This window comes from Mastacembelus armatus, chromosome 17 (assembly GCF_900324485.2).
Source record: "Mastacembelus armatus chromosome 17, fMasArm1.2, whole genome shotgun sequence".
Lineage (NCBI taxonomy): Eukaryota > Metazoa > Chordata > Actinopteri > Synbranchiformes > Mastacembelidae > Mastacembelus > Mastacembelus armatus.
In genome coordinates this window covers 16,349,625-16,373,321 of record NC_046649.1, presented here as the reverse complement: position 1 = coordinate 16,373,321, position 23,697 = coordinate 16,349,625, and the positions used below count along the sequence as shown (strand labels likewise).

Below are 23,697 nucleotides of genomic sequence, written 5' to 3'. Positions count from 1 at the left end.
ATTACAGAGTGGAACCAGTTTCCTGAATCAAAGTCAGATATGTTACATCTCCATCCACCATGCACTTCCTTCACAGTCAGTGTGACTTCATCCAAATAAGACAGATAAATAAATTAAGCATTCATTCTGTATAACTAGAAGTCAAAGACAACGTGACTTTTGAAAAAGCTTCTATGAAAGTGAAACAAATTCGAGAAATTACAACCATTCCAGTTATGATTTAGCACTTGTAGATATCACACATCCAGGCTGACTTCTGCTCACAGTTTCATTATGTAACTCCCACAAAAACAAGGTATTTTAGCACCTTTAGGCTGGACATTATCAGCCAATGTTAGTATAAAATTGAAGCTTCGCGAATTTGAAAATCACATTTATTAAACTTTTTAATTACACCTTTCATCCTAGTTTTTTTAAATCCTCAGTACACCTCCATCCAGAGGCATGCAGGTATGCATTATGAATATTTGTATTCTGTATCTCTCCAACACTTACTGCCTCATGTGAACGCAGTTGACTTTCCCCTCATAAATAAAGATGGCAGGTGTGTGGCAGGTGTGAAATGTCAGTGACCAGTGACCAGTGACCAGTTTAGTGTGTCGGCTTTCTTTCACCGGGTTGCTGCAGCACGTGGATGGATGAGTGGAAGCGCGGCTCTGATTGGCCAGGCACGCGTTCCCAGCAGGAGAGCTGGGCTCTCTACTTGTCATTACGGTTGCACCGATTCACATGCCCATGAACACCACCGGGCTCAGTGTGCATGGACATCTTCTTCTCGGACTTGAAATTAATCTCACATTATTTAAAGCATCGGCTCGCACCATGGATGCTACTATCTATCAGATCATATTTGGAGAGCTCGGGGACCTAAACTGTAGTTTGATAGATGCTTTGCAAGACACTTTTTTGGAGAACGCTTCATTGTCATTGCTGAGCACTGACGGTAAGATGGAATTGCTTCATTTTTTTCTGCTTCAGTATATTGCGTTTTGGAAAAGGAAAACTACAGGCGGTCGCCCTTTTTCTTTCCTTTTACTTTATTTGTTTCCAAGGTTTATTTTGTAATGCCACAACCGATGAGATTGGAACCTGCTGGCCACGGAGCAGCACCGGGAGGATTGTAGAGCGACCCTGCCCTGAGTACATCAATGGAGTGAAGTACAACACAACGAGTAAGATATTTAGCAGTCACGACCAAACTTCCATAACATCCATTTGTTTGGAAACCATTAAAGGATGATTTTTATTTTTTTTTTGGTCTTTTTTTTTGTACAAATTTGGTTTGTCACTTAGGGAAAAGAGACATCTGCAAAACATGCACACAATATAGAGACGTATTCATTTAGGGTAGAGGTAAAAATATGCTCATTTTTGGTGCAAATGTAAGGACCCTAGGCTCCAGCAGATCCCTGTGACCCTAAATAGGAATAAGTGCATATAGATAATGGATGGATGGATGTAAGGACCTTTAGTATAAATGACAACAGCCAGCAAAGTCCAGCAACTTAATGGCCACCCATCTATTGAATTTCCCTTTGTAATTTGACCATTATGTGAAAGGCCTATTCTTGGTCTGCTGATGTCTCTTATGTTATGATGCAAAGCAATGAATATCGATGATGATTATGCCTCCTGTCACTGGAACAGCTGCATCAAAATGAGCCTGTGCGCTTCAAACCTCAAATACCTCCATTGCGATGGCAGTTCTTACTTGATTTGTTGTTTAGAGCTAAATTAACAGATAATTGACCAAACTTGCACAGTGAAGTGCAGCTGTAATATTTGAAATGCAGCTAAAAAAAAAAAAAGCAGTGAAATTTGCCTTTAATGCTCAAAATAAAATGAAACATTTAGAGATGTAAGAGATGTACAGACAGCTCACAGATGCAAAACTATCTTAGAAAACTAGGATATATTGCTATAATATATAGGACTATCAGCCAAGCAATATGATTTTATGGCTACCTAATATACAGTGGTAGGCTACACAATTGAGTTCATTGATGCTTTGCTGAATATAGGTTTTCCCCAATCACACCTCTAATAATCTAATAAATCTAATAAATCCCATCAGTCCATTGCCATAATCTATAAATGGGTGGGACCATCATAAAGTCACGACTGCATAAAGAACTTGATTTCCAAATTAAAAGGATGGTTTTATTGTGTTGGCTTGAAAGACCAGCAACACTATCGGTTTTTCTAAGAGCTGGGAACAGCGTATAGCCTAATAACTCCGTACCAAACCAACATGTGACTCCACTATTAATCATAAGAAAGATTAAGTTGTTGATGAAACTCATAAAAGTAAATTACATCATAATTTTCACAGAATAACTCCTGTAATGCACTCCTCAATAACACAGCTGTTATCTCTGTAATAGGCTCAGGTGCAGTATCATTACCCACTAAGCCTCCACCACACGCACTCACACATACACCCCGCTGTCTGCCTAGTCACCTCTAACTGCATTGATTCACCCTTTGTTGGTGCTCAGTATTAGTTGGACATGCCTGATTGTTTGATCTCCTTAGTGTGACAAGTACAGTCACTGGCCATTACAATAGGGTGCCAGCACCTTCTGTGATGTAAACTTTCATTTGCTGGATTGACATAATTTTTTTAATATATATTGTGATACAATTGGGGTGATTGAATATTTCTGTAGAAACCTACATGTATGGAATTTTGTGGATGCAGGAGATTATAATACAAATGCACATAGAAAAGTATTTCTCTTGGAGCCTTTTGCTACTTTACCTCATTTGATGACTCAAATGGGAAAGAATAAGCACAAAAATCAGAGAACAAATTAAGTCACACTCTTCAATAGATGGCAGTTCTGAGATGGAATAAAACAGGTGACAGATTTTTTTTTTTTTATCCCTTTGTTTTGTTCCCACGAGTAACATAATTACAGAAATCAGTCTTTCTGACAGCAGAATGTATGGGCTTTATTCCTGTACACTCAATGTCACAAATTATAAAAAGTGGCAATTTACTTACATTACAATTTGAAAAGTAGATTACTGTTCATTTCTCACCCACATGGCCTTTGTAATATACCTGATAAAAGCTTAGATGTTTAGAGAATCATTGCAATTGTAAACAAAACATTTTATTTAGTTTTTTTTTTTAGTTCTCAGTAACTTTAAATTTTCCATGGAACACTTTGGGAGAGAGTTAATACAGGGAGCAAAGTAGGGAATGGGGTATGATGGAAATTTTAGTTTAGTTTGTCCACTTCAGTCATGTAAGAGAAAGTGTTTTACAGCTTGTTTCACACTCTGACTGCAGTGTTTTGGGATTTTAAGCTGTTTTTCTCCCCACTGAAGTCCCACTGTATCAGAAGATAATAGACTTGTGGGTCAGGGAATTTTGTTTCAAAATTTCTGTGGAAGACTAGATTGGGTAACTGTCTGTGTCAAATCTTTAAATCCTGAGGAATCACACAGGGATTCTGATGAGATTTGCTGTATGGAGCTCTTTAAGACACTTTTAAAGAGCATTCCAGTCTGTGTAAATTATGGCAGCTCTTTAATGTACTTTTAAGTATGTGGAAGAATATTACAGTCTAAGTAGGTTTTGCCAGTGATGCATACTATAGGAGCATGCAGGCTTTTCAAGGGTGATGGGACTGGGAGTGGAGTGTGGTGGTGATGACAGCTAGCAGTTTTCCCTTGTTTTCCATCTTAATGCTAGGTTAACCTAAAGGCCCTTTTGGTGTAGTTTTATATTTAATGGACAAAAATCACAGTGCTAATGTGTTTCCCTATTATTTTTCACTGTAATTTTATATAATATAGTTTTTATTTAGTGATTCGGAGAATTTATGGACAATTACTGAAGCAGATTTGGGTAATCCCCCAAAGGCAGAGTTGTCTGCCTTAAGTCTGAAGCACATCCAGCCGTTTAAATGCACTGTACCAGAATGAATGTACTGGTGAAAATAGAGCCATATGTTTAATAGTGTCTGGTTTAATACAGAAGAGAAGCTTTTACAATACTCACAACTGTGTAACTGATAATTAAGTCACAGGATGCTGCATGTTTTTACAACAAAGTCATATGGGTCCTGAGATGATGGAAGTGATTATTTTGATCATGCTGGGTCGCATTAGCGACACCCATATGCAACCACAGAGAAATAAATAAATTTACATCATAAAATAGGCCCAACTAAGAATAGAAACAGATCCTAACAGCACATGAGCAGGTGTTAATTAGTAGATTACACAGAGTCTGAAAAAATTGGAATTATATAATGAAATAATGTGATGACAACTAAAACCTAACTTCCTTATTCTTCATTTTGGTTACGTACAGTGTCTGATTAATGGGACTAACAATTTTCTTCTTTGGCACATCTCACAGCTTTAGTAAACATTCAATGCAAGAGGTCTAAATATTGATGAGCCACTGTTTTATTTTAAGGAAAAGGCCCTGCTGGTTTGTATTTAGTTGTTGAACACTGGAAGATATAAATTTAGCATGTGTCGTGTAACCTTGTGTTGTGTAGTACCTAAAAATGAATGATTGAGGAAGTTTAATGTCTAAAAAATCAGTTGTCTTAAAAAATCGGATATTTCCATTTATGTCCTTTCCATGTCTTCAAGTAGATATAAATATTAATGTCTGTGCAGTGTGTCTTAAGAGCTTTATGCATTTTTAAAGCTCCCTGTGTCTCTCTTTTGTGCATATATTCAGTTCTTTGGTTTACATGAAGTGCACAACTGGGGCAGATTTATTAGCTGTTGTTTAAAGTCATTTATTATCTCTGGTTTGTCACAACTGTGTGATGTGCTTTCCATCAAACCTCAGAGAAGATAATATGTCTACTGCAGTACAGAAGAATAATACCAACAATGAGGTGCACATTTTACAAATTCAAGCTATATCTTTGTGACCTGTTTCTCTGTCCCGAATCCCAGGGCTATAACTGTAATTATTCAGTGTATTGTGCTTCTTTGGTTGCTAAACTCACTTCATGCCTGTGTGCCTGTATTCATTGTCACAGAGGAGACATCCTGTAAGCACATAATGTACCTGTCTGGTCAACATAGCTCAAAGTCAGGATAGCTTTTTCTACAATAGAACTTTATTGATTCTCTTATCAGGATTAATAAAGTCTGAGACGTATCAGCGCTGTTGTCTATATCAGACTCAGAGAAAAGCAGAGCAGCTGCAGCGTTGCATGTTAAGCATAAAGCTTCATGCTTTATTTCAAAAGAGATTAGTAAGAGCAACATTGCTGTGTCTTTCTGAGTGAAAACATGAAACTGTAGCTGTAAAATAATGATCAAACATGAAAATGGAAGTGAAGGTTTGGGTTCAGGAAGTTAATGGTGATGCTTTTAAAGACAGCGTGTGAGAACACACCAGACACCTGCAAAAACAAACATACATTTCTTCCCCAAGAAAAAAATGAGGTGTAATCATTCAGATGCTTTATGATAAATCTCTTTTTAAAGGTGTTTAGGAACCACCATTGACATTGGAGGACCTGTGTGCCCAAACCGACTCAAGGTGTTGTGTAACCCATTTAAGAGGTTACAGTATAAAAGAAATCTTTCCACTTGTCAAAAGCTTGCTCAGTGCACCGCCAGCATAATCTAATGAGTCACCAGTGTTTGCCACTATCAGTGACAGCCTAAATGAGTGTAATGCTGCTTTGCGTCTTCTTGTCAGTGAGCTGTCATGCCCCCACAGTTCCCATGTGAAGGAGGAACAATATTTCTACCTTAAAAAGCTGTAAAAATGACATATATATAGAGAGTGAACAGTAAGAATTCTATTTATTGGATTGGAAACTTACATTCCACAGAACGTTTTATTTTAGAAACTCATCCTACGGATGTGGTTCCCTTCTGATGTGCAGTTTTTCTTGCTGAGAGTCATGCACGTCTTGCTGCCACAGCTCATGCTTTTTTCTTTACTCAATCAAGTGATTGCACCAAAGTCCTCTGTATAAAGTACCTCTCCTGCAGTGACTCTACCCCCTTGAAACCTTTGATCTCCTTCTCCACAGTGAGACTAGCTACGAGAGTTAGTAAGTCAGCAAACTCAGCTCAGCATGTGCAGCAAACATTTCACTAGCCATTGCACACCAAGTCCCCCAGGGTGTCCAATCAGCACCAGCCTCCATTGACAACGCTCACTACACTACATGACAAGGCATGGTCAGATATTTTTAACAATACATATAACACAGATGGTTACTGCGAGAGGAGTTCTTAGCTTTTAAAATAAAATATAAATATTTATATAATTTAAATAATGGCAGCTGAAAATGAGATGTCTGAAAGGATGGCTTGTTACAGAAGTACAACAGAAGTAACCGGCACAATGCTTCTTTGAAAACAATATTAATGCTTCCTATAAAACATGGAATTACACATTTTTGACTGAGAAATGATGGGTAGTTGGGTGGAAGTTAAGCCCATCAGACCAATAGAAATGAATGGTTTGATTTTAATAACTGTCAGAATGAAAAGCATGACTCGTGACAGAATGTGACAGCATATCCATGCTTTCTATTTATGTAATGTGGTATATGTTCTCATTATTCAGACACGCTATCCTCCATATCCTCCGGGCCACAACCTTGTAGTGCGTGTCTTTTTCTTCATTTGCTGACTTTAGTACGGTTGTGTGGCGCAAGAGTTTCGCTGCAAACACACTGAAAACTGGTTTGAATCAATGACCTACAATTGTTGTTTTTCCTAACAAGTCATGAGGACATGAAGAGAGACAGGAAAGCTTAAGAGACACAGCTGTGAGAAAAAGATTACCCAGAAACTTCTCCTCAGGCTCTGTTGGCCTGTCTGCTTCAGTGGTCTTTGCTCAAGGCACAGTGCTTTATAGAAATATTTAGTGTTTCCTGCTAAAGTGCTCCTTCTAGTTACCCAAACTCCTCGTCATTGTAGTTGCAGTGTGATAGTGCCAAACTTGCAAGACATGCAGTGAAGCTACTACAGTTTTTTTTAAAGATCCAGATTTGGATCTGAAAAAAACATTGAAGGGGGCTTAATATATTAGCTGATTAACAGAAGATTAGATTCATTAATCACAATCAGGTCATATTTTATTAACAAAGTCCCAAACTTTTATGGTTACTATCTTCTGAGATGTGGGAAGTTATATAGATACTCATTGTGGCCTAACATTTTTGGATTAAACTGAACAAATGCTTAATAAGTAGTAATTGAGAAAATAATCAATAGTTGAAATCTATTTGTATCATTAGACTGGGTCCTGTTGAGCACTAAAAGCCTTCCATAGAACAATATTACACTGGGGTAATATCCATTTTGCAATATAAAGGCAAAATGCATTTGTTTATTAGAACAAATAATTATCTTTAATTTTTTGTAATCTTAAATATAGGGCTTTTGCTAACCCAGCAATAAACAGCCATAAATAATTAATAATGTAAGCAAAAATCCTCACCTTGACCTGTGCTTCATGCCTCTTACATGTTCTTTTGAGGTGAGGCCATAAATTTAAATTTATGCAATGACCTCCACAACTTTGCATATTTGGTTTCAAACCAAACAAAATCTTTACTTAGAGGAACAATAGCAGTTTTATGCTGTCTCTCTGTCTGGCTCTTTCAACTTTCATGTGTCTAGCTGACTGAGTCTGAAATAAAACCTGCCCCCTTTCTTTGGATTAGTGGCTTTCTTTTAACTTATAATCACTTATCTTTTCACTTATAAAGGCTCTTCTTGAAATGAATTACTGTATCAAACATCTAAGTAATATTGAGAAAAATATAAAAGGAATTCAACTGTTTACCAGAGGAGATATCTAGATTCACATGACATAAGGAAATAATACATTAAAGCACATAATTGAATTTATGAAATGGAGTGAACCATTGCAATGGAAGTGCCAATCGTAATTCTTCACTTTCTACTTTTTTGAGTATACTGTATAATGCCTCAGGCCCATCTGTACAACTGATATTTAAAATACAATATAATAATATAGTTGAAACAGAAATCTCACAAACATGTCCAGTAATGCCCAATTGTCTGTTGACATCCTATTCCCTGTTGTCTTTAAATTTGCACCAAAACTGGTCTTGCTTTTCTTTGTAAATTGACATAGTTTCCGCAAGATTGCTCAGCCTCTGTTTTTCCAGTCACACTAGCCTCTGCAACCTGGTGGAGGACCAGCACTCTAAATCAGGTCCAAGTCCTTTCAGAAAATATAAAACATTATTCCCTACACTGTGATGTGTGAATCCACCAGGGCAAGAAAAGCTTATTTTAAGTTGTTTTATTGATCTCTGAAACAAGGTTTTAAATGGCAGTGGCTCCAAGCAATTCCAACTGAGAGTAAATGTGTAGAATGCATTTTAACCCAGGAGAAGTGAACATGTCAATAATGCCTAATCACATTTTCCATCTTTCTGGGAAAGAAGTTGTTCAAGATTGTAGCTTGTTTTGACACAATGAATTCTGACATAGCTGCAAAATAAGTACTTGGGTCAAATCAGATGAAAAGGGATTGGTTGTTTTTCAGAGACTAAGAAGACTGATAGTCGACCCTGTGGCTCTGTGAGCCTGTGGTTAGGCACAGTGTTGATTTAAGGCAAATGCTAACATCAGCATGTTAATATGCTTAAAATGGTATATTATGTAACAATATAACTTCATTTAATGTGTTATCATATTAACATTTTCGAATTTGTTTTTGCTTGTTTTAATACCATTGTAAACTAAATACCCTGGAGTTTTGGACTATTGTTCAGTCAAAACAGATCACCCTGATGGGGAAAATATTAATGGGGTTTGTTCACTAATTTCATTTAAACCCTTTGCATATGTACAATTGAAATGGTACAGTGTTGTTTACCTGATATAATATTTACCATATTCACTACTTTACCTGGTATACTAGTATTAGTTAATTACTTCAAAACAAAATTACTGCTGAGGGATGTCATCAGCCATGCAGGCATTTGATCAAAAACCAAGTGTCACAGTGACAGCCGTGCCCTTGGAGTACTAAGTGGCACTTTGCCTGACATGGCTAGACAAAGGAGTACATGGCTTGGCTAAAATAGCAACATGCTATAATAACTTCCACCATAGTTTAATAGTTCTGTCAGATGATATACATTTTTATTTTGGTAATTGTCATCTATACAGTATGTTAAACAATAGCACATAGGGCCCATTTGTTCATTTTCATGCAGAAAACAATTTCATGTTTAATGTATTACCTGAATCTGAGTGTGTGGTTTGCCTCTTGCTGTCAACAAGGAAAGGAATGGACTGGCAAACAGGAACTAGGACAGTACCACCCATTTTACTTTGAGGGTAGCAGGTTGTACCATCTGGGGCATACTGATGAAAGTGATTGGTATCAGTTGGTTTGCTCTCGGTAGAGTAGCTACAGGTATATAAAGCCTGCTGTAGAGCACTCAGGGAGAGGCTGAGGAAGGAGAGTAATCAGACAACTGGCAGCTGAGCTGGTAGCTACAGTGTTGGCTAGTGCCTGTAGCCAAGGCTGAGCCTAACTCTTTTTGCTTCTTTGTGGTATCCTCACTGTAAATAAACTGTGCACGTGGTAAAGAACCCCCCTGCCTCCCTGTGTTCTTCCTCCACTACTTGGCCATTCTTACACCAAGCATTGTGCAAAGGTTTGACCAGATGATGGTGTGAGTTGAACAGTATTGTCTGTATGTTTTATCCTCTGGGAACCATCAATGTTAAAATTTAATAGGACTTAACAGTGTTTGGTCAGGGAGGGCAGAAGTTTTTATTTTTTTATTTTTTGTACATAATATCTTCAACTCCAGTTTCTCTCAGAGTTCCAGTCATACAGTGATGAAGCAGATGCATGCTTCAGTGAACTGAAGATTTACTTAATGAACTTTTATTATAACAGTGCACAAGTTTACAACACGTACAGTATAGCAGTCAGGGGTTGCTAGTGTCTCATGTTAAATCTAAGCCTACAATGAGACATTGAGTGATCACACATCACATAAAGTGCTAGATTGGACTGGACTACCCCCATTTCCAGACAGGAGTAAATAGCTTGCCTTGCCATCCAGTAATAATGAGGTACATACCAAGCATATTGGCATTATAAAAATGAGTGAAATGAAAACTTGGATGAATTAGGTGTGGTAATAGCTGGCTAGATGAATAGCTGACTAATTCCACAGTCTCTCCATCATGTGTTGCTTTCAATAAAAGTTGCAGTGTATTGGCAACTCATACTCCCTTGCCTTGCCTTCTTCCATTCATCCATTATCTATACCCACTTATTCCTATTCAGGGTCAGAGGGCTCTGCTGGAGCTGGGATAGGCTCTTTTTGGGTAAAGCTCTCTTTGGGTGAAAGGCAGGGGTACACCCTGGACAGGTCACCAGTCCATCACAGGGCCACATAGAGACACACAACCTCACACACTCACACTCACTCCTATGGGCAGTTTAGAGTCACCAATCAACCTGACATACATGTTTTTGGACTGTGGGAGGAAAACCAGAGTACCTGGAGAAAACCCATGCAAGCACAGGGAGAACATGAAAACTCAACACAGAAAGACTGGGTTTCAAACCAGGAACATTCTTGCTGTGAGGCAACAGTGCTAATGTTAGGACTTCGTAGAAGGATTTGTACAGGACCCAAGTGCAGACAACCAAACTTTATTGGATGCGGAAAAGATTCAGCTCAGGCACGGACAGGAACAGGCACAAGTAACTTAGGAGTCTCAAGAGAAACATGGCAAACACAGGGCACTCACTGACTCAAACTCAACCCTCCAACAAGGAACAAAAGAAACAGACAGGTATATATACATGTGGAACAAAAGATCAATGAAGCACAGGTGGAACTAATCGAGGCAGGACAGGAAAACAGAAACCAAAGTAAAAGTCCATCACAGGAAACTGAAATTCCAGACCCTAACAACTAAGGCACTGTGGCAATTAACCCTTTATCTCAATTTCACTGAACGTTACAAATTTTTTATCTTATTTAAATAAAGCTTGACCATTCAGTTTTTCTTCCTCCTGAGTATTCAAAAGTTTCAGAACTTTCAAGAAACATAGCTATTGGGTTAACTTTGAGCAATAAACAGTGTGATTGTGCGTGTGAATAAATGAAGAGTCAGTAAGCTCTTGTGTCTTCTCATGGAATATCTAAGAAACCTGGCTGTCAAGTGAGTAAAAGAGATGTAAAACATAAACAACTCTACTCCAATTCCAAAATGATCCATTTTAAAATGTTTTTTTTATTGATTAAAGTTTTTCTAATAATGTGAAAGATCATGTGCCAAAGAGCATAATAAAACCATTCTTCTTGCTGTCATGTGTAGTACTGCATAAATGTGTCACAACAGTCTTCTTCTGGGTGAAAAATAAGGAAAGTAATGTTCTTATTTGTCTTTTGAGAAGGACACTTTTGCATCTAAGATAAAAAGGGCAAGAGCAGTCGCTGATGAAAGCACAAAAAAGCAAAACCTTGGATAAAGAATTCCAGCATATAAATGGAACCAACCATTTTTTATCTTTTAATCCTTTTTAAATACTGTCTTAAGTTATCAGGCTCACAAGATGGATTTTATAACTAGGTTAACCTTAACATGCCTTGGGCAAATAAGGCCCAATTTACTAAAATAGTTAAATGTTTGAGATACCCACAGATTTTAACTGTAATATAATATAATATAATATAATATAATATAATATAATATAGTGGCTGAGTGGTTAGCACTGTTGCCTCACAGCAAGAAGGTCGTGGGTTCGCATCCCGGCCTTTCTGTGTGGAGTTTGCATGTTCTCCCTGTGCTTGTGTGGGTTTACTCCGGGTACTCCGGTTTCCTCCCACAGTCCAAAAACATGCATGTTAGGTTGATTGGTGACTCTAAAATTGCCCGTAGGAGTGAGTGTGAGTGTGTGAGGTTGTCTGTCTTTGTGTGTCTATATGTGGCCCTGCGACAGACTGGTGACCTGTCCAGGGTATACCCCTGCCTTCCACCCGAGAGAGCTGGGATAGGCTCCAGCAGATCCCTGTGACCCTGAGCCAGGAAAAGCGGGTATAGAAGATGGATGGATAATATAATATAATATAATATATTATAATACTATATTAAATCACTGTAGGCAGCTCTTTCAAAGACTAATCACTGTTTGTCATTATTCCCTTATCATATCTAAACCTGACTCCTGCATTCAGGTCCTCACTTGCCCTTTGACATCTGTGTAGCAGTTTTGCTCTATTTCTTGCTGCCTAAATGAAATATCAAACTGCAATGAGCTGTGAGATTCCCATGCTGTTACAGTATGGCCTACTTTACTCTGTCCCTGGCTCATGAAAATTAAATTTCATATTGCTTGAAGAAAATGTTGCTGTCAGTGGCTCAGGTGCATGGCTCACATAAGCTGAGCTATCACTCTGACAGCTTTTCATCTTTACTACAACTTAAAAATCATACAAGTAGAAGCCTCCAGTTTTACTGACACTTTCACAAAACAACTGAAACAAGTGGGTAATTTGTGATAAGCTGTGAGCAGCAGCTTGGTGCTCTGAGGAGGTGCATTTGTTTTTTGAGCCCATCCATCAGAAAACCAACCCACAAAAGTAAGAGAGAACTAAAGAGACAGATGACAAACCCAAGCACAGAGTAGCCAAAATATAACACCAGACATAGAAAGGCTGGGTTACACAACCTTTAAGTGAAAAGTGTTGTAATAACCCTGTGGCATTGTTGTACAGCAACAATTAACTGAAAGAAATAGCTCAGGCTGAGCGGCAGTGGGGACAGACTGTTTGGACTGTTTTCCAAATTCCTTCTATGAATGTATTCATTATTTATTTTGTAATTAGTAACTGAGACATATTATTTCTTCTATCCCTTATTGAAATACCACTTATGAATAGCAAATCCATGCTAAATATACGTAATCCAAAGCTCCTTTTTTATTTATCCTGACAAACAAGCCTCTAATCTCCTTGAACAATCATATGGTATTTGTTTCCATGTACAGATTTATGCATCCAAGAAAAGCAAGAATGTTGGCAGGATGGCTAGCAGAGGGTGTAGGTAATATTGGCACAAAGTAAGCCCGTTGATAATTTGCACATTTCTTTTGTCTCCTTATAATCTATGTCTTTCCATGTTGGGTTGCTTACGGCATTGTTCACTGCATCCTAACTCAACAGTTTATTGTAGATGTGTTAATGTAATGGCCTATACAGAAAAAAATCTGAAGAAAATAGCTTTATCACGCATAGTGATGCACAGATGGTTAGGAAGCAAAGCACTTTCCCTGCACCAGTGCCTTGAATTAGTCCTGCCTCAGTGGACTAGCTCAGAGGGACAAATCTCACAACCTGCTTCCCTTCTTCTATTTCTACATTGTTTCTACTAGTTTCCCAAACATAGTGTCTTATTTGCCTGGAGATACTGAAAACTTTCTTGTATACAAGAGGTAAATTTGTGTTGTTTGACTGTATTGAAAGTGTAAAAAAAAAAAAATTAAACTAACCAAGTAGTGACAGAGGACACACGACCAACCTATTAATGAACACGTTAAGAGTTTTTCACAGAGTTAGACAAATAAGCACTGTGTGTTTTAGAAGAAATTGAAAAAGACTGATGATGTCTCAGGGGACAAAGTTTCCACTTAGCCGCTTTAGTGATTTAACTGATTTGCCATGCTGTTGAACAGCTCCAGCTCTCAGCTAAGGATCTCATCACAGAGATTTTTTTGACTCTGTTTTTAGTTGCCACAAGCAGTTTTTTTTGCTGTCCACTTTCTAAACACAAATGTCACATTACATAACACTACCTTGATTGCAAAGCATTTTACTCTGCTGCTGCCACTGCGTCAGCACTCACTGTAGGCATTTCATAGATGGTTGGTTTCCTCATTTTCTACCATATTATTTTGTTGCTTATTTGGATCTTTGAGTCAGGATGAGTGAATATGAACATTACAGTCTACAATTATGTGAGATTTATCTAAACTGTTGGTGCATAATCAATCAGTTATGCAACTTTCTGAAAACATACATATTAATTTGTAGAATGGATTTTATGGAATCATGTTTGATCATTTGAGGCAACTTGAGCAAATATGTATAAAATAGGGTTGAATTAATCTAATAATATGATAAATTGAGGTTACAGTAATCTGACAGCCATTTGTGGTTGAATAATAAAAACTGGAGGCAGATTATACTATTTTTTAAAACAGCATAAATGAGGCAGTGAACACAGCAGCAGAACCATCATTGACTTGAGTTTTAATGAACAACAACAACAACAAAAACCCTACATAAATAATGTGTATCTTGGCTGCAGAGTGGTTAGAGTTATTACTTCATGTGACCAGTCATAATAGAAAGGAAGAAAATTACATTTACACATTCACTGCTGCTGTTTCCCCTAACCCTTTATACACTTCATGCTAAAGAGATGAAGGGATCACTGAATGCATGGCAAGGAACTGCAAAAAGAAAAATTCTGTTCAAAGTTGATTATGGAAAACAGCTTTTAAAAGATATGCAAATAAACTGTCAGAGTAAGAGGCTTTGCATTTTGCCCCATGAATATTTTTTTTTTTTTTGCTGAATTGTTATTCTATGTATGTCTTAGACATCTAGTAGTGCTCAACTTTCAACTCAGCTCTAAAGAAATTACAAGGATATTATAGTTTACCTACTTGGCAAACGCCACACTATAATCTTGTACAAGAAATAACAGGCATGTGCCAGCACTCATTCAGCAGAATGAAGAAGAGATGTGAATCGACAAGAAAATCTTTAAAACAACCTCTCAATAGAGATCAACTGGTATTTAAAAAAAAATAAAATTCTGGGTCAGGATTTTTTTTTATCCATTTAAAACTACAAGCAGTGATAAATCTTATGTTTGTGTAAAACATGTTATATGATTGAATGGTTCTAAGAAAGTATGTGAAATAATGGCTCTTGATGTGTAGTGCAATGACTTTATGTGGTGCTTCTGGTAAGAGGCACCACATAAAGTCATTGCACTAAAATAAAATCTGTAACAATGCTACAACTTAATTTTCTTAAACATAATCCCAATTCTTTTGTTGCAGGGAGTGCTTACAGGGAATGCATGGATAATGGGACGTGGGCGTTGAAGAGCAATTACTCCAATTGTGAACCCATTTTGGAGGAGAAGGTTAGTGGGCGATAGAGGAGCAAACCTGCATTCTGTAAGCAATCTGTAAACCATGTCAGACAAATACTCATCACAGTCTTTCATCATTACACTAATGGCACACAGGGAAAAACAATCACACAGAGCGAAGTAAATGTGTTTTCATTGTGTAACGATTATTGAACTGCATTTTCTTTCACAATGTAATGTAGTTTTTTTACTTTAAACATTTATTTTCAGAAAACCTACTGTCTGCACTGTCTAAGCAAACCCTGAAGGCACACATTAAGACTGATGCATTGTATGTAACGAGTTTTGGCCTGATTACCTCACATCATGTCTCCTGATTATGTGTATTTCTGGGTCTTGCTCTATTTTCCCAGATAATTTTAAGCTACGACATCTGAAGTATGTCAATGACATATGCTTTCTCTAGTTCTAATCTAAAAAAGGAATCTAGATAGATAGATGTACTATTTGCTTTGGTATAGGACTAATCCATTTTTTTGTCTTTTCAGAGAAAATACCCGATGCACTATAAAATAGCGCTGATTGTCAACTACCTAGGCCACTGTATTTCTGTGGGAGCTCTAGTTGTAGCCTTCATTCTCTTCTTGTGCTTAAGGCAAGTACAGAAATAGAGTCCATCTAAATGTGTCCTGTGTAGATGAGACCTCGTACAAGCCAATCAGGGAAATTCATGTAATAGTCTGGGACTGCCTATCAATTAGCTTGCTTATGTCAAATGAAAAGATTTTGTGCAGCCTGGCTCAGCTGGAGGACTCACACTAAGAAAGGCATAATGTGTATTTCTATATATAGCAGTCATACTTCTTTTCAAGTCTTGATTTAAATACAAACACATCTACATCTGCTATTGCAGAACAGGGCAAACACCAAACAGCCCCACTACAGTTTGATCGATGTGGGCATCTGAAAGTAAATATTGATTTCTTTAGATTAAAGACCAAAAGAATCAATATTTTGTTGCAGAATTGAACCTCTTTGGATTGCCAAATACTTAGTGTTTTACACATAGACGTTTATTCTCCGTAAGATGTGGAACTCTGTGAAAAGATTGACTCTCATCTATTTATTATGAACTATAAAGCTTGGCAAATAAAGTTATTAAACGTTTAGTAGCTCTCTATAATATTAAGCATTGTTAGTCCCTAAACTCCAATTACTTTAAAAAAGCACACTCCCTTTTTCACGTAGTCATAACTGGGACTAATCTAAATGCATGACCATGATACATATAGAATATTTTTTGCTTTGGTGTGACGTAAACCATCAAGAGAAATCAGTTTCTGTGATGTTCAGGGATAAATATCGATAAGTACAATGTGAGGGAGGAGATTTTCTACAGCTGTACTGTTCCTGTTAAAACATGATAACAACACTTTCATTTGACTTGTATTTTAGGAGTATACGATGTCTTCGCAACATCATTCACTGGAATTTGATTACCACTTTCATACTGAGGAATGTTATGTGGTTTTTACTTCAGTTGATTGACCACAATATCCATGAAAGCAACGAGGTAACAGTGTCTACTTCTTATGGTCTTTTAATCTTTTATTCTATCATTCCTTAAAAGACAAGTATAAAAACGCTATTCAGAATAAATTAACTGTCCAACTATGTAAGATTTTTTTTTTTTAGAAAGACCTGGACTATTTCAGATCAAGAAAAGTATTTCTTGAGTTTTTCTGTTGAATGACTTTGAGTCTTGTCTTTACTTTTCCAGCCTTGGTGTCGATTAATTACGACAATATACAATTACTTTGTGGTGACAAACTTTTTCTGGATGTTTGTTGAAGGATGTTACCTCCACACAGCTATTGTAATGACTTATTCAACTGATAAGCTCAGAAAGTGGGTCTTCCTTTTCATCGGATGGTGTGAGTATGTTCATTTTGACATTTGCATTAGTAACGTTACAATAAGCTTGTGGTTCTGTACGATAAACACTGTTCATGGTTTGTTTCGCTTACAGGGTTTTCATTTTTGAATAACCGTAAATGTCAGCAGAAGAACCTTGTTACTGTGAGGCAACAGTGATAACCACTTTACCACTGTGGCACCCACTAAGCAACACTAACAGTGATATTTTTCCCACTTCGAAGTGAAGCCTGGTCAGCAGGCGAAGCAGAGGATGTGTTTTGGATAAGATTTCCTAAGAGAACAAAACAGCAGTGGAGTGTGGAATATATTTTTTGTGCTTGATTTTCAGTGATAGAATGTGTTTTTGAGCGTGCAGCAGATGTCCTGCTATAACCACATAAATTATCTATGCTCACCATGCCATGACTTAAACAAGTAAATGAAGCGCATTGAAGGTTGAGCAGAGCCAACACCAGTGCCATAAAATTTCACCTTGAGGCAGGAAAATGCACTTGGAGATGTTCTTCCTCTCTTGTTATGTAATGGAGATTGTGTGCTCCGATGATAAGAGAGTAGATACACTTCACTGCATATATGTCAGGCAACTGGCTTTAAATTAGAAATGATCAACTGGAGAATCTCATTTTTACGAGCTGATGTGATCAGCCTAAAATATTAAGCTACTGACATCTATGTTATCTGTGCAACTCCCTCTTTGAGGAAGGTCAACTCATCAATACTTCAAATTCACTAAGCACCTCTGCAGGTGAAGATTACAATCTCACACACCCTGCTAAATTTATTATCAGTCAGCACAATATAGGCTACTAAAATAATAATAATAATTATTTCGTTTTCTATAATTAATGACCATCATCTATGAATTTCCATCTGTGAAAAAGACTTTATTCATCACCGGGGGTTGGGGGGTGGGATGGGCAGGAACAATAATCTATTAAATTCTTCTTTTCATTTTTGCTACTGCTGCATTCAAGAAACCATGAGCCAGTAAAGAGATATTATATCTTTAGAAAATGCTAATTACAATTCATTAGAAAGTGATAAAAGTGGGACAGGTTAAATTCGTCTTCCACGAGAGGCTTGATGTTAGCTGCATTCCAAATAGGGTAAGACCTCTATTCGTTCAGCTCCGTTAAAGGTCATTTCACCGATCATGTCACTTTTATAGACCTCTAATCCAATTTGTCTAGCTAGTGTAAAAAAAAAAAAACCTGACCACACCTGACTATCTTTCTGTCACCATGCTGCACCAGCTAATAAAATTTAATGAGAAGATGTTTTGCTCAATTAGTGCGTCGGCTCACTGGCAGGGTGAAAAAGAAAAATCAAGAATCAATTGCTTGTTTAAAAAGAGAGGCCCTTTCTTGAACTGTAGCCTTGTGTGCTCCTGAGTGGCAGTGAGCTATTCCAAAGGGCTTTTGCTTTACGTCCATCTTAACATCTCATGCAGCAAACTGTTGTAGTATTTTCTGAGATAAAATAACCATAAGGTCTGAAACACTTACCACATTAACATGAAAACAGGGAATATATATTAACACAGTAAAGTGCAGTATTACCCGTCAAAGCTTTGCCTTTGTTTTGTAGAGAGGATGGCAGCAGCCTAAGTTCAAATAGTTTAATTTTTATCACTGACAGTTCAAACGCACTTGCACTCAATGTGTTTCTTTCAGATACATTTATAGCTTATTTCACTACTGCACCTCTACACAGGCAGCAGCTGTGGTTCCTGAGTGACGTGTCATGTGACTGCGATGCCTTTATAGGCTTAAATGTTGTTACTGTAGCTGACACTCTGCAGTCCTTTTAGGAGAAAAATGCGAACGTTTCCTCTTTGATTGTACTCTGTCGCGAGACTCCCACAGTCTTGTCATGTTTGATGAAGCTGCACAAACATTCTGTGACTTCCACCTTCATCATTCAGTCCTACTGTGTCTAGTCTAAAAGTTGTTTGTAGTTATGTTACCAAATGTATTTTACTGAATTACCTGAATTTAATTTTTACAGGTATTCCATGTCCTATAATAGTAGCCTGGGCCATTGGAAAGCTGTATTATGAAAATGAACAGTAAGCATTCAAGTCAAAGTTATTAGTTATTATTTTCATATGTATTAATGATTTGATATTATTGATTCCTTATTCTTCTCTGTTAACAGATGCTGGTTTGGTAAAGAACCTGGTAAATACATGGACTACATTTACCAGGGACCTGTTATTCTTGTGCTTCTGGTAAGAGGCACCACATAAAGTCATTGCACTACACATCAAGAGCCATTATTTCACATACTTTCTTAGAACCATTCAATCATATAACATGTTTTACACAAACATAAGATTTATCACTGCTTGTAGTTTTAAATGGATAAAAAAAAATCCTGACCCAGAATGAAAATGGTTTTATAATGAAAACCATTTTCATTCAGTGGCTGTTCTCAATCATGAAATGGTTTAATTCATTTTCCTGCCAGTTAAGACATTTCCACACATAAGAATCCTGCAAAGAAGAAATTGTATTCATAGAAGTGTCTGCACTAAAGGTTTTGTACAAGCTGTTGCCAGCTACAGTTACAGCGACCAAGTGCTGACTTGTGTGCTCCTTTATCACAGTCTTGTTAAGAAAGGAAGAAGCTTTGACTTGTGTCACCTTCTACTCCGTCTGCTGAGCATTTAATGAGCAAAGTCAATTTGCAGCAGGAAATTCTGTGTTTTCCAGCACCATCCGCAGTTCAAAACATTTTTTTTTTCATTTGTTTTCCAGATAAACTTTGTTTTCCTCTTCAACATAGTAAGAATTCTTATGACCAAACTAAGAGCGTCAACAACGTCTGAAACAATACAGTACAGGTGAGTTGACTCTGTGCAACAAAAATGTTTTTCTATTCCTGTTTACTCATTTACAACACTGACTGTGACTGGAAAATTATTTTACAATATTATAGTAGTCCATTTAGAAAACTGACTATTTTAACCTTTATCATTAGTGTCACTGTTTAAATGATTACTTTCATACAAACCAGTGAGCTTGATCCTCTCAGAGAGAAGATATTTGGGGATAGGATCTGATCTCAATGACAATCAAATCAAAGTACTGTTATAGTAGAGCTCAAGCATCATCCTCATAGTTCTGCTGTGCCTATTTCAGCCTAAGCATTGGTTGTAAGAGCAATTGTTGGTAAATTACAAAACAATGCATCACAATAATACCCTAAGCCATAGTTTTTAAGTGTTTCACTCAGTGCTTTATCAAAATGCAATAGTTTTAGCTTATAAATCGAAATAAAGTTTTGTTTTTTTTTCAGTTTCCTACAGAGTATTTTTAGTATTATATGGTGCATGTTTGAATTAAGTAACATTCCATGAAATTCTAAGGTGAATTTTTATTTCATCTCCCAAAGGGGTTATGGCAGATGTCAGGTTTAAATTTTATAGATATAGTAGAAATTATTTTTTTTTAGGCTGCTGTAGATGTGCTTGTCATTTTTGTTTAGGAAGTCTAGACAGCAAAATTGGCCTGAGCACAAAATAGTTACAGTACTTAATGCAAGAGGCCATTTCACTTAGTCCCAGCTTTAAGCGCTAGAGGTGGAAAACCTCTCATGTGTCTGACATGACTTGATACGTGAGTAATGGCACAGATTTGATGTGTACTTGAGAGATGTGATCTGTGTGAAAACCTGCTTTAAGTTGTTATGCTGTGCATCTGACCACTAAAATTGTGAGTTTGTTTTCTTGTCTTTTATTTCTGTGTCAAGTGTGTTTTTCTCCCTTGAGGCTTATTTCAAGCACCACGGGGTGTGTTGCAACACAGACAACTTCAATTCAGGCTTTCAGACCCAAAGTTGGATTTATGTTTCTTGTTTGACAGATATCCCGACATGAGCCATGCGGAATTAAGTTACTGAGAAATGGGAATGTCAGAGCAAACTGAGCAAAAATAAAACATAATAGTTCAAAACCCTGCTGGACTCATTTGAACTAAGTAAAGGAGGGGGTGAATTTAACACTTAAAAGATTTTCTGTTATGTCTGCCAGAAAACATATAAGAATATGTCATCTTATATTGAGAAGCCCATCTTCATTTTAAACATCCTATGCTGCCATGATGTGAAAAATCCCATTTGATTTGTATTTATTGTTCTTTATTGTCATATTTACTTTGGCTTTTTAGCTTTTCGATCCTTTGGAGGAAAAAACCCTGCAATGGACACTTCAACCTTAACCTTTAACCCTAAGCCTAAATCCATTTATGACAACAATTAATGCTATTAACATAATCTTTTATATATCATTTATTAGAAAGAAAAAACAATCCTTAGTAATGTCTCTGAAAATGTAAAACTCAAAACAAGTCATCAGCTCAATAAATTAATTATTAACTACTTACAAATCTATTAGCTACAGTTCATCTTATGAACATTTTATAAAGACTGCCTTGATTGCAAGTGCAAAATATGCTTCATCTCTAATAATGTGTAGATACTGTGAGAAGCGAGGTGGTGGTGGATGTGTTATTCTGCCACTGACACACAATCATGCATTTCATAAAATCAACTTGGATGAAAACCAAGTTCTTATTATAGCCGTTTTATAAATTATGTTTTGCCCTTGTCTTCACAGAAAAGCTGTGAAAGCAACACTGGTTTTGCTACCTCTGTTGGGCATCACTTACATGCTGTTTTTTGTTAATCCGGGGGAGGATGACATCTCACAAATTGTTTTCATCTATTTCAACTCCTTTTTGCAGTCTTTTCAGGTGAGAATACCAAGGCATTGTGATATTGGCCATTGCTACAATGTGCACACACACTGTCCACAAATATAATGTAAATTAAGCACATTTGTGATGTGTTTTTATTGCAAAGTTACATATTTGTTTCAGGAAGAATTTTCAGGTTATAAGCCTTCTTGTGGGAAGATGATTTGAGGTGGTTTTCTGGCTGTGTTTACACAATATGGCCCTCCACCCTAATGTTCGCTGCTCTCAGCTGTGATTATTACCGGGGCCATGTGGCCATGATTACTCTTGCTTTTTTCTATCTTTCTATCTACCATTCTTAAATGTAAGACTGAGTGGGAGAATTAGGATTTTAAGCAGAGTTTCTTTAGAATCAATAATTATATTTGGCATGGCTAGATTTGTTCCCAAAATTGAACACATACTTTTTTCTGCCTTTTGTGCTCATGACTGCACCGTCTGAATGCTCTGATGTCTAATTAAGGCGCCATTACACAATACTGATACATATACCACTTGTAACTATAATTTTTCTTTTTCTGCAGGGGTTCTTTGTGTCAGTCTTTTACTGCTTCCTAAATGGAGAGGTGAGTCACTGGAGTTTGGCAAAAGACTGTCTGTATTTATGAATTTAATTAAATTGTCAGTGTGTTCAGTGTGTTACTAATATGATCTTCATAAAATCCCAAATGGATTTCTATGATTAGTTTAGTGATGTCTTTTTCTAGCTCACCTCCTAGTTACAAGTTTTACTACTGTGGGTTCAAACAGGGGTAGGATTAGTTGGCTTTCTACATGAAAAAAATAACTGCTAAAAGATTTTCTGTTACAACAGTTAAATTACAGCAAAAAGTGAAATTATAGGGTTCAACATGTAAAAAGCTGACAGCTTTATCACTTTCTTGCCAGAATTCAGTTTTCTTTTCAGATGAGAAGAGTGATAGAACTTACAATTCTGTCTCGCACATGTCACAGTATGTTAAGTATTTTAAGCTACACCCACAAACAGTAAGCCTGGATCTGCCCAAATAATAGTATTTCTTCATCTATGTATACATAATAGGTTAAGCAGTAAAAATGACAATAATATCACTGCTTTCCTGACCATTTAAGGTTCGTTCTGCGGTGCGAAAACGGTGGCATCGCTGGCAAGACAACCACACCCTTCGAGTGCGAGTGGCACGGGCCATGTCCATCCCCACATCTCCAACCAGGATCAGCTTCCATAGCATCAAACAGACCACAGCTGTGTGACCAGGGATAAAAAAAAAAACATACTGTGTTCTTCAACATTGTCATTGTGTAGATCAAACACTGAATCGATTTACACAGACTGATTTTTCTAACAAGACCACAGTGTTTCCCACATGAGCCGAGAGCCAGACAATTTCTGCCTGCCGAAGACAACTTCTACCATCTGAAAGTACACTTTATCGCCATAGAAAAATTGCAGCATCGTTGAAGTGACAGATCACACATACTGCTGTATGATCAATATCAAAATTGCTCTTTGAGTTATCTGCACTTTTGCATCAACTTCTTGACAGCTAGGAAAGAATCTGCGGGAAAATGGTTCACCTGAGTGAAATATTAAAAAACTGTGCAGGATTAACGGCTTAAGATCCACAAGAGTCACTGCTCTGTGTATTGAAATGGGATGCAAAATAGTTTAGTGTGTCCTGAACAACAAAACCTTGACACATATACATTTTGGTCAATGTGTTAGGACTGTCTTAGACAAACAAGCCATTATAATGGAGTCTGTATAACGTTTGCTGGAATCAGAGTCTTCTCTTTAAAGTCTGTTGTTTTTTATACATTGTTGAATTTTTAGTCTTGTACTGTACAGTTGTAAACATTGTTAAAATAACTGTTCACAAGCTAATCTTCCACC

General features: G+C 37.1%; 1 protein-coding gene across 1 annotated transcript; it reads left to right on the top strand.

The window, feature by feature from the left end:
- Positions 1–810: 810 nt before the first annotated feature.
- Positions 811–23,057, top strand: LOC113134300 (corticotropin-releasing factor receptor 2). The gene is made up of 12 exons (XM_026313604.1): positions 811–943; positions 1,053–1,172; positions 15,095–15,180; positions 15,678–15,784; positions 16,585–16,702; positions 16,910–17,063; positions 19,075–19,135; positions 19,225–19,297; positions 19,827–19,912; positions 21,686–21,821; positions 22,349–22,390; positions 22,917–23,057. Exons 1-12 carry the CDS (start codon positions 823–825, stop codon positions 23,055–23,057), a joined length of 1,245 nt encoding a protein of 414 aa, XP_026169389.1. The 5' UTR covers positions 811–822.
- The last annotated feature ends 640 nt before the right edge of the window (positions 23,058–23,697 follow it).